This window comes from Cynocephalus volans, chromosome 11, assembly GCF_027409185.1.
Source record: "Cynocephalus volans isolate mCynVol1 chromosome 11, mCynVol1.pri, whole genome shotgun sequence".
Lineage (NCBI taxonomy): Eukaryota > Metazoa > Chordata > Mammalia > Dermoptera > Cynocephalidae > Cynocephalus > Cynocephalus volans.
In genome coordinates, this window is record NC_084470.1 from 24,833,283 (window position 1) to 24,847,829 (window position 14,547).

The window sequence follows — 14,547 nt, forward strand, 5'->3', positions numbered from 1 at the left end:
CTGCAGCAGAAAGCCTGAGTGCTCCATCCCAGGCTGGCTACATGCCATGTGCACAGCGCAGCCAGGGTCTGAGCCCAGGTCTGTCTGATGACCGCATGCTGAGGCCTCCCTCTATGAATCCCAAGCTCACCTCCTCTACCACACTGCAGTCTCTTGTGTACAAGCACTGCTCCACCCACGTCTCGTCCTCCACACACATCGCTAGAATCTCCATCGGTGCCCCTCTGCACGCACTCCCCCATCATGGGCTTGTCCTCCACGTGGGTGACATCCGTGTACATATACACAAAGACCTGCAGCCTGATGGGCCTCAGATCTCCTCTGGACTCCCAGGCCATGTGTGTGCTGTTACTGCTTTCTGTATGTGTGTGTGTGTGTCTGCCTGCGTGATTGTGTGTCTGTCCTGAGCTTCTTGGTGAAGCCGGGTGTCTGGGCCCACCTCACCATGTGGGTTGTACTCTTCTCTAGGACAGGGACCTGGCATTCTGCACACAGAGTGCACCCTTCTAAGTGGGGGCCTGTGACTTCGATAATGCCTCTGGCACATGTTGTTCTCACTCATGATAGACATCAGGGAAGACAAATCTCTGAGCTTTGCGTCACTCTATCCTATCCCACGACCCTGGTGTGTGTCACTCATCACCCACAGTCCTTGTTCTTGCTGAGTCCAGACGCAGCCTCTGAATCCTTCTCAACACAGTGTTCTGTGCCCCTCTGCCTCTCAAAATCAGAGCTGGAAAGTAAGGTGAATCCTCTCTTCTACCTCAACCCACATGATAGCCAAATCTATGATCTCCTGTTGTTAAATTTTCATTCATATTGTTCCTGTGCTTAGAACCAAAACATGGGCCCAGGAGCAGGTGGATTTTTCAAGAGACAGGGAGTAGCTAGCTGAGACATGGAGCAGGGTCAATTTAAGACAGGAGGTTGATTAGACAGATAAAGGGCATAATATTTCCCCAGGGCTGTAGTTCAATCAGAAATAAAAATTACTCACCCATTAATTTTTTCTTTTCTAAACTTAGATAAACTTTTCAAGAGTTTGACTTTAGGTCATGCCTATGAGCATGATTTGAGGCAAAAACCATAAGATAGTCCATTCCTCTGAACTAACAATCCTGTGTGTGTGTGTGTGTGTGTATCTGTCTGTGTGTGTATTTGTGTATGACTGTGTGTACGTGTGTTATCTGTGTCCGTGTGTGCTTCAGTATGTGTGTGTGACTGTGTGTCCGTGTGTGTGTGTACCTGTGTCTGGGTATTTGTGTGTGACTGTTTTTGTGTCTGTGTGTCTGTGTGTGAAGCCTGGGGCAGGGAAAGGTGAGCCGTCTGGACCGTGGGCTGTGCAGCGAGCCTCGGGGGAATGAGCCTTAAGGCTGCAGCTCGTAGTCTTGAGAAACCCTCTGGGGGCCCAGCAGGTGAGGTGCTGGGGAGACATGGGCTGGGTGTAAGACCATGGCAACAAGAGGAGACTCTAGACCTCTTGGCCTAGGGAAGTGGCAGCTCCTCTTGTCCACTAGTAAAGGCCAGGGCTGGGCAGACCCTGGAAGCTCTCTGCCCTTAATGACTCCTTGCCAGGGTTCCCTGGGCCCTCTGGTTGTAGACATTGAAGAGCAGGGGTGTGTTGTTACAAACGGGCTTTGTAACAGCTTTCAGAGGTCCCGCCAGAGCAGTTTAAGGGGCCACTCTGGGGCTGAGGGGTCTGAGGCCTGAGCCCCTCATCTCCTCAGCTAGAGCACCTGCAATTTTTTGTTTGTTTTATGTTAGAGAAAAATAGTTTTTTCACAAGGACTCCACTGCTGAAGAAAAGTTTGAAAACCAAGTCTTAAGCCAGCCTCAGCCGTAACACCTGGGGAGGTCCAGCCATCCACAGAGAAACAAGCGCAGGCCCCACGAGAGTAAGGAAGGGCCTCTCCAGATGCGCGGGGCCCAGGCGCACCATCCTTCCCACCCCCGTCCTTCCCCCAGTCCCTTCAGGGCCCTCCAATATCCCTCGCCCAGACCTTTTAAAGTCAGCCTCTGTTAGCATAGCTGATATGGTCTGACATTTACAATCACTTCATGAAAAACCATGGGAAACAAGAGGGAAATAAATGAAACATAAAAAGCACAAGATTCAAACTGTCTTTCCAGGTACATGTTTCAGAATATCCTAGAACCACGTCTGGCAGGGACTGGAACAGTCCCCTGCTCAAGCCAGGCTGCCCCCTCACACCCCTTCACACCCTTTATCTATATGTCATGAGCCATCTCACTTTGGCCACTCTGGAGGGGTCCTCTGGGCCACCATGTCTTCTTCTTGAAAAAGCTTACCATGTCCTTGTTCATTCATTCATTCACTCGTTCAACAAATACTTAATGAGCACCAAATATGTGTCAGGCACTGTTCTAGGTGCTTGTGAGATAGAAACGAACAGACAGACAAAAATCTCTGCTCATAGATCATTCTAAAGATAAATGTAATATTTATTTGCAGAAATAAAACATATGGTAGATCAGATTATGACAAGTGCTATGAAGAAAGGAGGGGAAAGGATAGGCAGGGCCAAAGCGGTGGGGATTGTGGTTATATTTTATATAAAGAGATCAGAGAAAGACCTTAATGAGAAGGGTCCAGAGACCTGGAAGCAGTTAGGTAAGAAGGGAGCCCCATGGCCATGTGAGACAGAAGGAGCAGAGGGGAGAGGGCCTGTGGTGCGTTCAGAGGACAGCTGGAGGCAGAGCGCAGGAGTGGAGCAGGGGAGGACAGGAGGAGGGCAGATCAGAGAGGTGGAGGGAAGGGGCAGGCTGTGGAGGGCTCTGATGCAGCCGGGCAAGGGCGGAGGAGGCCACTGCAGTAATTCAGACAGGACACGATGGTGGCTGGGACCAAGGTGGTAGCGGTGGGGGTGGTGAGAAGTCGTTGGCATCTGGGTGACTGTCGAAGTTCCGTTCAATGGGATTTGCTGGTGGATTAGACATGCGTGTGAGTGAGCCATCAGGGATGAGGTTCAGGGATCTGCCTGTACCCCTGGGAGGATGGAGGTGCTGTTTTCTGATGAAGAGGACTGGAGGGAGGACCAGGTTTGCGGGGAGGGTGAGGAGCGAGAGTGGAGAGTTTGCCTGAGCCTGTGGGGGATTAGAAGCACACAGCAGGCATGTAAGGCCATGGGACTAGATGAGCCCACCAAGGCAGGAGCGGAGGTGCCGGGACTGAGCTCTGGGCCCAACGTGGAGAGTTCAGGGGGAAGAGAAGGAACCAGCCAAGGAGACTGAGAAGGAGCAGGCAGGAGGAAAGCAAGAGAGGGTGGTGTCATGGGAACTCAGTGAAAGGAGTGTTTCAGGAAGAAAGAAATGGTTGACTCAGTCAAATGGTGCTGAGAGGTCAAGTACGAAGAGAACTGAGAATTGACCAGTGGATTGGCAATGAGGAGGTCATTGGTGACCTTGGTAAGAGCCACATACCACGGTTGCAGCCCTATTTCCTGAGACACGAGCACCTGCTTATCTAGCCTGGTGTGGACAGGGTGGGGCTACTGCTGCTGATTTTCAGGGCCTCTCCAGTCCAGGTGAACTTGTGTTCTGGAGAGAGGACCATCTCCTTCGAAGGAGACATGGTCAGAAGGCCTGCCCGCATCCCCTTTACCACCAAAGGACCTGCTCCCCAACCTGAGGCCTTCAGTGCCCTTCCCTGGCTCTGGCTGGGGCTAAGAAAGCACACCTTCCAGGGAGCACCAGGAATGCGGAGTCACTAACGTTTGCAGCTGGGAAGTGACTTAGGCGTGCTTTAATCCTCGTTCCTCATTTTACAGAACTGGAAACAGGCCCAGGGAAGTGAAGGCAGGTTAGTAGCAGAGCTGCTGGGCCAGAAGCCACTTCTCCAAGAGTCAGTAGATCTCTGTAGTTAAGCCTGGGTGCTTTAAAGTCAGGCAGTTCTGGTCCAACCAACCTCTTAACCTCACGGGCATGGACATGTTAACTTAATATTCTGAGCCCCAATTTTGTTATCTGTAAAATGAGAGTTGCGTGATTAAATGAGTGAATGCATGTTGTTTGTTTGTTATTCTGACTACCAAGCTAGGGTTCTTGGGTCCTTTAATTAGGACCTAATTAAGCTTGGGAGTTTAATTAAGGAACACATTCTGTTCCTAAAGCCAGCCAGGATTGGTGGCTTCCTTGGATTTTGCCCCAAAAGGTTTGATCCTAAGATGGTCGGAGTTTAGGCCATGGGCTTTTCATGGTCTCCATATACTTCCCTTGGTTGGGTCTAGAAGGTGGAGGCGGGAAGGTTTCTGACACCAGAGGGAAAGCTGACACTGCTCATGCTTGGCCTGCAGCTCTCTGGGCAAGGCTGACACTGACTCTGCCTGGGCCCGCTGACACTGGGCAGCCTCCTGCCTCTCCAGCTTCCCTGGACAAGGTGCGGGTGGGCAAGGAGGGTCTCTGGTCTCACTCAGCCTCTCTGCTCTCTCCACAGATCAGCAATGCCATCCTCATCGTCTTTGTCAGCTACTTTGGCAGCCGGGTGCACCGTCCACGGCTGATTGGCATTGGGGGTCTCTTCCTGGCCATGGGGGCCTTCATCCTCACCCTCCCACACTTCCTCTCGGAGCCCTACCAGTACACCTCAGTCGCTGTTGGTGAGCGGCCCCCTCCCTTGCCTCGGGGGGTAAGGAATGGGTGAACCTCTCACAAAGTTAGTGGGGACACTCCTGGGGCAGTGGATACCACTCTGGGCCATGCTGTCCCCTCCCACCAGTAAGTCTCCTTGGCTTTTATTGTTTTGTGTCTCCCCAAAGCACATGTGAAGCTCAGGATATACTGAACTATGTAGAGCTATGGAACAGCAGTCTGACTCTGGCTTGTTGCAGCCAGTGGCTCACCTCCTGCTGTGATTCCTGTGTTTCGTGCCAGGAATGACCCCAACTTCACATGCCTGGAGACATCTGTGGTCAGTGCCCATGGTGGGGCTTGGGGGGAAGAGTCAAAGCATCAATCACGAGTTCTAAGGGTGTTTTTGAAGCTTAATCACAGTAGTGACATTTGTACATTCGTCTGTCATTCTTTAAGTTACAGTGCTCTCATATGATGATCTCATTTGATTGTGTTTGCTGAGTTGAGTCTTCAATCCATGAACACAGTGTGCCTCGCCATTACCCTGCATTTAACATTGACCTGTGATTTCACAAACTCTAAGTTGATGAATGTCTCTGCTCTCCAAGAGACTAAAGAACAGACCCTGGAATGTTTTAATGCCCACCGTCCTCTGCCATCTTCCATTCTCAATATTGTTGACCAGTGTTTTAGATCCCCCTATGATTGCCTCCCTAGTGGTCATTATTATAAATTATGATTACATTGTTGGTTGTAGATAAGTCATGTGCCCACAAGTTTACAGGTTTCTTTGTTCACCGTTGCTTCTTGCATTTTGCTCATTTGGTTGATTCAATTTGTTCCCTGGAGTATGTCCTTTAGCGTTAGGTGGGCCCATGAGTGAGAACATCTCTAAGTCTTTGTCTGAAAATGTCTCAATTTTACACTTGCTCTTGAATTATACTTTAGCTACAAACAGGATTTTAAATTCATAGTTATTTCTTCTCAGCATTTTGAAGGTACCATGCCTCCGTCTTCTGGAATTTCTTGGTGGTGTTGGGACTTCTTCATCAGTCTAATTGTCATCCCTTTTTAGGTATCCTGTTTTTTCCCTCTAGTTGTATTTGAGATTTTCTCTTTTCTTTGTTGTTCTGCATGTCCACCATATGGAGTCCTAGTATGGGTTAATTTTTACTTATCAGTGTGCTATTTCTTTTGAAAATTAAAGTTTTTCTTTAATCCTGAAAAATTGTCACCCCAAAATGCTCCCAGTATTGTATACCCCTTTTCTCCATTCTTTCCTCTAGAGCTCCTTTTGTATATATATTGGTTGTTTTTATTTCTAGCCTCCTTGTCTCTTAACCTTTAATATTTTTCTGTGCTTTTTTCATCTGTGCTGCATCCCAGGTGATTTCCTTAAAGTACGTCTTTCTCTTCACTTTGTCTCTCTCCAGCTCTGTTAATCTGTTGTCTAACCCATCCTTTATATTGTGAATTTTAAGGCTCTCTATATTTTTCTAATTCATAAAAGTTCTTATGATGGTTTCTCAAAACTCTCTGCCCTATTTTCAAGGTTTCTTGGTGTTTTCTTATGATTTCTATTTTTTATTTGATGTCTTCAGTTATTTTAAATACTTTTTTATTGACATCTTCAGATTGTTCTATTAGCTCAAATTTTGAGAATGTTAATCCTCCCAGTGTTTTGTGTCTGCCTGCTCTTGTTTGTGGTGGCTTATTTCTTTGTATGCTCTATCATGTTTGGCTGTGGGATCATTTGCAGTGGGATTTTTTTCCACATGTAGAAATTTTATGTGGTTTGGACTGAGAAATAGCCCTACAGAATAGGTTTGCCTTTGCATTTACCTGGCAGCCCAGGAATATCACTGGCTTTCGAGCTAATTTTCCATTAATTTATTGTCTTGGTATAAATTTGCACTTGTTTTAAAGGGTGTAGGAAATGGCAGTGGTTTTGTGATGAGCAACAGTAAAAAGCCTAGTCCATAAATGCTCATCCTTAGTTCACTGTATCGGAGTTGAAGATCTCTGAGAATAAATGAGCTGCCCAGGGATGTGCTGAAGGAATCATCGATTTCAGTTTGCTTAAATACAGGCTGATTTTTGAGTCAGATATGCAGACCAGGTTCAAGAAATGCATCACTTAGAATGATAAGAGGGGATTACTTTATAGGTTGTGAGACACACAATGGGGAGAGATAGGTGGCTGGAATGGACAAAGAATGGAGTAGACACAGGGATGTCTGATAAAGTATCTACTGGGTTCTAGGCATGGAAATCTTTTTCCCACTTCTCTGTAAATTGCCAGTGAACTAGTCATTTCTCATAAATGCACTGTGGTCTTAGATCTGTGTGAGTCCTGCTTCAAATGGGCAAAGAGCAAGGATAGACCCCAGCCCAGGGGTCCTGCAATGCCCTTTCTCCCTCTCAGTCTGGACAAGGAGTTTAAGGTCAGCTCTGGGGGAGTCAGGAGCTGCTGGCCACCTCTCACAGAGCAGTGTGGCTGGACCTGCTGTGCTGTCATCTCTCCAGACCCACAGCCCCTGCCCTTCCCCACCATGTGAAGACTGGGCTAATGAAATCAGCAGGGAGCCTGCGGCACTGGGGCCAGGCCGAGGGGAGGGCATCCAGCCAGGTGCCACACACCGCAGCCTGCTCGGCCTCTCATGATGTCTCCCTGTGGCCTGGCCCCGCATCCCAGTGGCATTTGCTTCACACAGAGCAGCTCAGAGCAGCCGCAGGAGGGAGGTTAGAGACAGGCCTCACTGTGCTCCTTGTTAGGGATGGTCAGTCTGATTGGGTTCAGCCCACAATCTTCCCAGCTCGAAGGGAAACTCTGGGGTCTGGCTTTGACCTCAGTGCTCTTAGCCAAAATCCTCTGAGAGAGGGTGGAGGGGCTGTGAGAAGGAACACAGCTTGCCTTTTAGGGTGCATTGTTGCTCACTTTATTTGTGTGAATTCTAATTGCAACAGCAGGGCCCAGCAGTCTCCTTCCTTCTCTCTGGGACTGGAACAACAGCTGGAAGTACTCAGGGACAAGCTACCTTTTGCGACATCTTCCTGGTGCCAGAGGGTGGGATGAGAAGAACTTTGGCCCAGGGGCCACGTCCATGGTATTGAAAGACTCCCAAAGTGGGTAGTCAGTCAGTTCAGGGAGACCCTCCCAAGGAACAGCGAGACCACGAAGACGGATGCAAACAGCAAGAGGTTTATTTGAACACACGGGTACCCGGGCGACACAGTCTTTTGGAAGACTGGCGCGCCGAGTGAAGCTCCTGGGTCCTTTTTATAGCAAAAAGCGCGGGTACAGAAGCGAGAAGCGAGTTTAATTGGTCAGTTCAAATAAGCGCGGGTACAGAAGCGAGAAGCGAGTTTAATTGGTCAGTTCAAATAAGGCCTGGGGTGAGCTTCGGTTATGTGGGAGTCCTTGAAACAGCTGAGGGGCACCCTGGAAACTGGTGGGAGTCCTTGAAACAGCTGAGGGGCACCCTGGAAACTGTTGGGAGTCCTTGAAACAGCTGAGGGGCACCCTGGAAACTGTTGGGAGTCCTTGAAACAGCTGAGGGGCACTCTTGAAACTTTAACTGACTTGTCTATTTCTGGGAACTATCCGCCCTTTGCCTCGGGCCGGGGCCCAGGTGCATAACCACAGATATCCTGTTCGTTATCTGGTCTCAACCTCAGGCTGTACTTTTCCTATGCTAGGGACTTTTAACCAGGGTAATGTTTTGTGCCTTGCAAAATGGCGTTACTACGGCTAGCTTAAAAAGTTCTTTCTTCATTCCCCCATTTCTTTTGTGGATAGCTCTAATCTTAGAGCGGAGTTAAAAGTTATTTTCATTATCTATAGTCTGATATTTTTGTCTAAGAACCAGGACTTTAATTGTACTTATTCTATCATTGATGAATTGGACTAACCTGTTGATGACACAGGGCCCCAGAATGAGCAACAGAAGAAGGAGTACTAGGGGCCCGGCGATGGTTGATAGTAGGGTAGTGAACCAAGGGGAGCTATTGAACCAACCTTCAAACCAGTTTTGATCTTTTTGGCGCTCTAACTGTCTTTTATCTAGTCTTTGTTTGAGTTTGGCCATGGTGTCTCGTATCACACCTGAATGGTCTACATAAAAACAGCACTCCTCTCTGAGGGCCGCGCAGAGGCCTCCCTCTCTTAAAAACAGTAAGTCAAGGCCTCGCCTATTTTGGAGTACTACCTCAGATAGAGAAGTCAATGAGTCCTCTAACTTGCTGACTGAATCCTGGAGGGCCCGGAGGTCAGTGTCCATGGCAGTCTGGAGCTCGGTTAGGCCCCGCTGGAGGTCTATAGGTCCTTTAATCAGAGCAGCCGAGCCGGTACCTATACCTGCCACAATTCCCAGTAGGACAGCTAGGGTAAGTGTGAGAGGTTCTCTCTTAAACCTGGGATGAGGGTTGTCATAGGCCTGCAACAAAGTTTCTTCAGGATGGTAATAGATGCGAGGAATCAGCTGAACCTGGACACAGAAATCCTTAGACTGATTAAAAACTGAGAGGGAAACGCAAGGGGTGAGACCGGTGCTGCAAGCCCACCAGCTATGGTTGGAGGGGAGAAGGTACTGATGGTCCCCGGAGGAATTGATGGATAGGGTCTGGTTGCAAAGATGTTGATGGGTAGAAGGTATTGTTCCTATACATAACCCTTGTCCTGTGACCTCTGTGAGAGTAAGCTTTCCCTGGGTCCCCCAACGGCAACTCTCGGCGCTGGTATAATTGGCCTCTCCCAAAAAGGCTATTCCTTCATAGTAGGGGGGGCTTATGGCCAGACAGAGCCAGCAATGCTCTGTGGCGTTCGGGTTGGTGGCATTTAGAGCTAGGAAGGCCCCCTGTACAAGACCAAAGAGCCTGTCACCCGTGGTGGGGGGTAGAGTGCCTGGTGATAGGAGGCTCTGTGTAGCAGTGCTCCTTTGTGCCGCGGGGGGTTGCCTGCTAGTCATTGGGTACAGCTTGTTGCTAGGAGGTCCCTGTTCTGCAAGGACGGGGTCGGGGCCCACTGCCACAGTTGGCATATTGGTGATATCTAGGCGAATGGTGAACAGTACACCTGGATCGTTTCCCGTCAAATAGAACCTTAGTCCCCAGGTTCTTCCTTGTGCCCAATCTCTGGAATTTTTTCCTTTCTCTGTGAATTTTATTTTAAGGGGGTTACACCAGCCGGTGTTGTCACAGTTTTTACTGCTATCGTTACGTTCTACAGTTATGAGGTCCCATGAGGAACTAGGTCCCCAGTAGACTGTCCCCGTGGTTTCACAACCCCATTCTTTGCAATATAGGGATTCCAGCCCTCCGCACCTTCTAGCTTCTGAAAGGGTTCGGCCATCCCGGGGGCACACGTAGAAGGGGGAAGCGGCAAGCCTGTTTCTAGCTCGGGGATAGCTGCACCCTGGGACCCCCCAGGTGATCTGATTATAAGCTTTTGTGTAGTCTGAATCAGGGGGTCTGATCTGGGCCTAGCCCGATGCTATGTATCCCGGGATATCCCAGGTCTCAATACCCGCCGCCAGGGCACATACATCAGGTTTAAGATCGGGCCACCAAGTCCAAGGCGGCTGGGTAGCCTGTTTGGTCCAGACAACTTCTCCAGTTTGGGACAGTACCTTCCAGGTGAGGATCACAGGCCGGTGGGGGTTCTTACCCGGTGGACTCATTTTTCCGCCGCCGAATACGCAGCTTAAGAGGATGATCAGTCCTTTCCAGCTCCCAGGTCTCGTTTGGTGCCGGGGGTGGTGCAGGCTTGAGATGGGAAGCATGGACCCAGGCAGCGATGCCATCAACTTTTACTGCGGTCGGGGTGGTCAGCAATACCAGATACGGGCCTTTCCACCGAGGCTCAAGGTTGCTGGGTCGATGGCGTCTGACCAGCACTCGGTCTCCGACCTGGAACGGGTGGGGGACAGCTATGGTACCGGGCTGATATGTCTCTTTGATCTGGTCCCAAATCTGGGTCTTCACAACTTCTAGAGCCTTTAAGTGGGTAAATAAGACAGGGAGAAAATTATCATCGGGACCCAGTGTTTCTCCCAACTCAAGTATGGGGGGGGGTCCCCCGTAGAGGATTTCATAGGGAGTTAGACCGAACTGGCCAGGGGTATTCCTGGCTCTGAACAGCGCTAAGGGAAGGAGGGCCACCCAGTCTTTTCCACCGGTCTCTAAGGCCAATTTAGTTAAGGTCTCTTTGATGGTTCTATTCATTCTCTCTACTTGACCTGAGCTCTGGGGCCTATACGCACAATGTAATTTCCAATTTATCCCCAGTTGTGTGGCTAGTCCCTGGCTTACCTGAGCAACAAAGGCTGGGCCATTATCTGACCCGATCACCTTAGGGATCCCGAAACGGGGCAGGATTTCTTCTAGTATCTTTTTACATACAGTCAGGGCCGTTTCCGTTTTGGTAGGAAAAGCTTCTACCCATCCAGAGAAAGTATCTACAAATACTAGCAGATACTTGTTTCTATACCGGCCAGGCTTTACCTCTGTAAAGTCTACTTCCCAGTATACGCCGGGTCGATCTCCCCGTTGTCTTTTTCCGGTCTCTCGGTAGGTGGTAGCCGCATTAGTCATGGCGCAAGCTGGACACCGATTGGCGACTTCTTGAACAGTGGACCGGAGGTTCGGGATGGAGAGGCTGGTGCGGCTTGCCAGTTGAAGGAGCTTTTCTGGTCCTAAGTGTGTTAGCTGATGTAACCGCTGAATGAATTCTTTTCCCTGGTCAGGAGTGAGCTCTCTTGGCTTGGTCCTAGCTTGAGCAGGCTCGATTGGCTCTTGAAGCTTTGTAGTTTTTGTTAGCACCTTGACCGACAGGGCGGCTTGTTTTGCAGCCTCGTCGGCCCTCCGGTTCCCGGCCGCCACAGGGTTATTTCCTCTCTGGTGGCCTGGGCAGTGGATAATGGCGACCTGCTTAGGGAGGTAAATGGCCTCTAGCAGAGCCAGAATTTCTTGTTTATTTTTAATGTCTTTTCCAGCAGAAGTGAGCAGTCCCCTCTGTTTATATATTGCCCCATGAATGTGAGCAGTGGCAAAAGCATACCTGCTGTCCGTGTAGATGTTGATGTTTTTTCCTTCGGCTAGGCGTAATGCCTGCGTCAAGGCTATTAGCTCGGCCTTCTGGGCTGATGTCCCTTCTGGCAGGCTGCTTGCCCATACCGTCCGTTTGCCATCTACGATGGCGGCCCCTGCTTTCTTCTTACCTTCCGCAATGAAGCTGCTACCGTCTGTATACCAGGCAGGCACTCCGGGCAATGGCTGGTCCTTCAGGTCCCGTCGAGTCCCAGCTTCTTCAGCAAGGATTTCTGAGCATTGGTGTACTGGGGTGGATTCTGACTCGACTGGTAGTAGGGTAGCTGGGTTCAGGACAGCAGGGGGCGCGAAAGATATTCTTTCGTTTAGCAGCAAACTCTGGTAATGAGTCATTCTGGCATTGGTCATCCACCGATTGGGGGGCTGCCGCACGATACTTTCGAGGCTGTGGGAAGCAATCACAGTCACATTTTGCCCCAAGGTTAACTTATCAGCGTCTTTGAGGAGGAGTGCCACTGCAGCAACCGCTTTTAGGCAGGTTGGCCACCCACTGGCCACTGGATCCAGTTTTTTTGATAGATAAGCTACTGGCCGTCGCCATGGTCCTAGGGTCTGAGTAAGCACTCCTCGGGCTACACCGGCTCTTTCATCTACGTACAGAGTAAATGATTTGGTGAGGTCTGGGAGAGCCAAGGCGGGGGCAGACAGCAAGGCTTTTTTTATGTGGTCAAAAGCCTTTTGATGCTCCTCAGTCCAGGTAAAAGGAATGTTTTCCCTTGTCAGGGGGTACAAGGGTGCAGCCAGGGAAGCAAACCCAGGAATCCAGAGCCTGCAGAATCCGGCAGTACCCAGAAATTCGCGGACCTGCCTGGGGGTTGTGGGAGTAGGGATCTTCATAACTGTAGCTTTCCGGGCCGGGGTCAGCCATCTTTTTCCCCCTTTGAGCAGGTACCCCAAATAGGTGACCTCTTTCTGGCATAACTGGGCCTTTTTAGCTGATACCCGGTACCCCAACTTACTCAGTTCCTGCAAGAGCTTTTGTGTCCCTCTTTTGCAGCCTTCATATGTGGGAGCTGCCACTAGGAGGTCGTCCACATATTGGAGTAATATGACCTGGGGGTTGAGAGCCCTAAAAGGAGCTAAATCTCGGTGGAGGGCCTCGTCGAAGAGAGTGGGAGAATTTTTGAACCCCTGTGGCAGCCGTGTCCAGGTCAGCTGACCTGTGTTACCTTTTTCTGGGTCTCTCCACTCGAACGCGAACAGTGGCTGGCTGTTGGGTGTAGTCTGAGGCAAAAAAAGGCATCCTTGAGATCCAGGACTGAGTACCAAGTGTGACTAGGCGGAAGGGAACTCAGGAGGCTGTATGGATTTGGGACCGTGGGATGAATGTCTTGCACCCTTTTGTTAATTTCTCTCAAGTCTTGGACTGGCCGATAGTCATTGGTCCCTGGCTTTTTTACTGGTAGCAGAGGGGTGTTCCAGGGCGATTGGCAGGGCACTAAGACCCCTAGGTCTAAGAACCTTTGGATGTGGGGTCTGATGCCTTCCCGGGCTTCTTTAGTCATTGGATACTGTCGGACGGCCACCGGTGAGGCACCTGATTTCAGCTCTACTACTACTGGTGGGACGTTATTGGCCAGTCCCATACCTGTCTTTTCTGCCCATACGGTGGGAAAAAGTTGGAGCCAGGATGGGTCGATGGAGGGAGAGGCCGGCTTTTCATACAGCCGGTATTCTTCTTCTAGGTTTAGGACCAGGCACATGGTAGAGTGATCTCCCCATGTTACTTGTGGGCCCTCTGTGGAAAACTGGATTTGAGCCTTTAGTTTGGTCAGGATGTCCCGGCCCAACAGAGGAGCAGGGCACTCAGGTATGACCAAAAAGGAATGGGTCACTTGCCTATGTCCGACCCTTAAAAGTCTCTGAGTGGTCCAGGGGTAGACTTTGCTGCCGGTCGCTCCTACTACGACTGTCCGCCTGGACCCTACCTTCCCCATGGGTTGGGTCAGCACCGAATGTTCAGCCCCGGTATCGACCAGAAACTCGATGGGGGTCCCCTCCACTGTCAATGTTACCCTAGGTTCGGGGAGGGGGTCCGAACCCCGACTCCCCTAGTCATCTAGGGATAGAACCTTGGCTTCTCTGATGTTCTTTTTCCGGGGACATTCTCTTGCCCAGTGACCCTTCTCTTTACAGTACGCGCATTGGTCTTTGTCTAGAGGGGGTCTTCCATCCCTAGGTGTTTTCTTTGCCCGGTTGCTCAGGTTCCCTGTCTGCCTATCTCTAGACCCTCTTTCACCTACCACTGCGGCCAAAATCCTAGTTAAATTTTTTTCTTGGCGTTTATCACGCCGCCTCTCTCTCTCTTCTGTCTCTTTTTTTTCTCTTTCCTGTCTTTCTTCTTCTGTTTCTCTCTTGTGGTACACCTTTTCTGCCTCCTTTACTAAGTCTTGTAAGGAAAGGTCTTGGAGCCCCTCTAGTCTTTGTAACCTTTTTTTAATGTCTGGGGCTGACTGGCCGATGAAGGCCATTGTGACCGCAGCCTGCTGCCCCTCAGAAGAGGGTTCAAACGGAGTGTACCTTCTATAGGCCTCCATTAGGCGTTCTAAGAAAACCGAAGGGGGTTCTGCCGGTCCCTGCAAGACCTCTCTTACCTTGGCCAAATTGGTGGGGCGCCGGGCTGCCCCTTTGAGACCTGCCACTAGAGTCCGGCGGTAGACCAGAAGACGCTCCCTACCTTCGGCCGTGTTGTAATCCCATTGAGGTCGATTGAGGGGGAAAGCCTCATTAATGAGGTTCTCGAGTTGTGTAGGGGCCCCGTTATCCCCGAGAACGTTCTTGCGGGCCTCCAGAAGAATCCTTTCTCGCTCTTCAGTGGTGAAGAGGATCTGGAGTAGCTGTTGGCAATCG

At 50.2% G+C, this 14,547-nt stretch overlaps 1 protein-coding gene across 2 annotated transcripts in view; it reads left to right on the forward strand.

Moving 5' to 3' along the window:
* SLCO2A1 (solute carrier organic anion transporter family member 2A1) overlaps positions 1 to 14,547 on the forward strand; it is an 87,493-nt gene that overhangs the window by 36,054 nt on the left and 36,892 nt on the right. For both annotated transcript variants that reach the window (XM_063114613.1, XM_063114614.1), the window contains exon 3: positions 4,454 to 4,616. In XM_063114613.1, the coding sequence (XP_062970683.1) occupies positions 4,454 to 4,616 (163 nt within the window). The remainder of the gene's footprint in view (positions 1 to 4,453; positions 4,617 to 14,547) is intronic.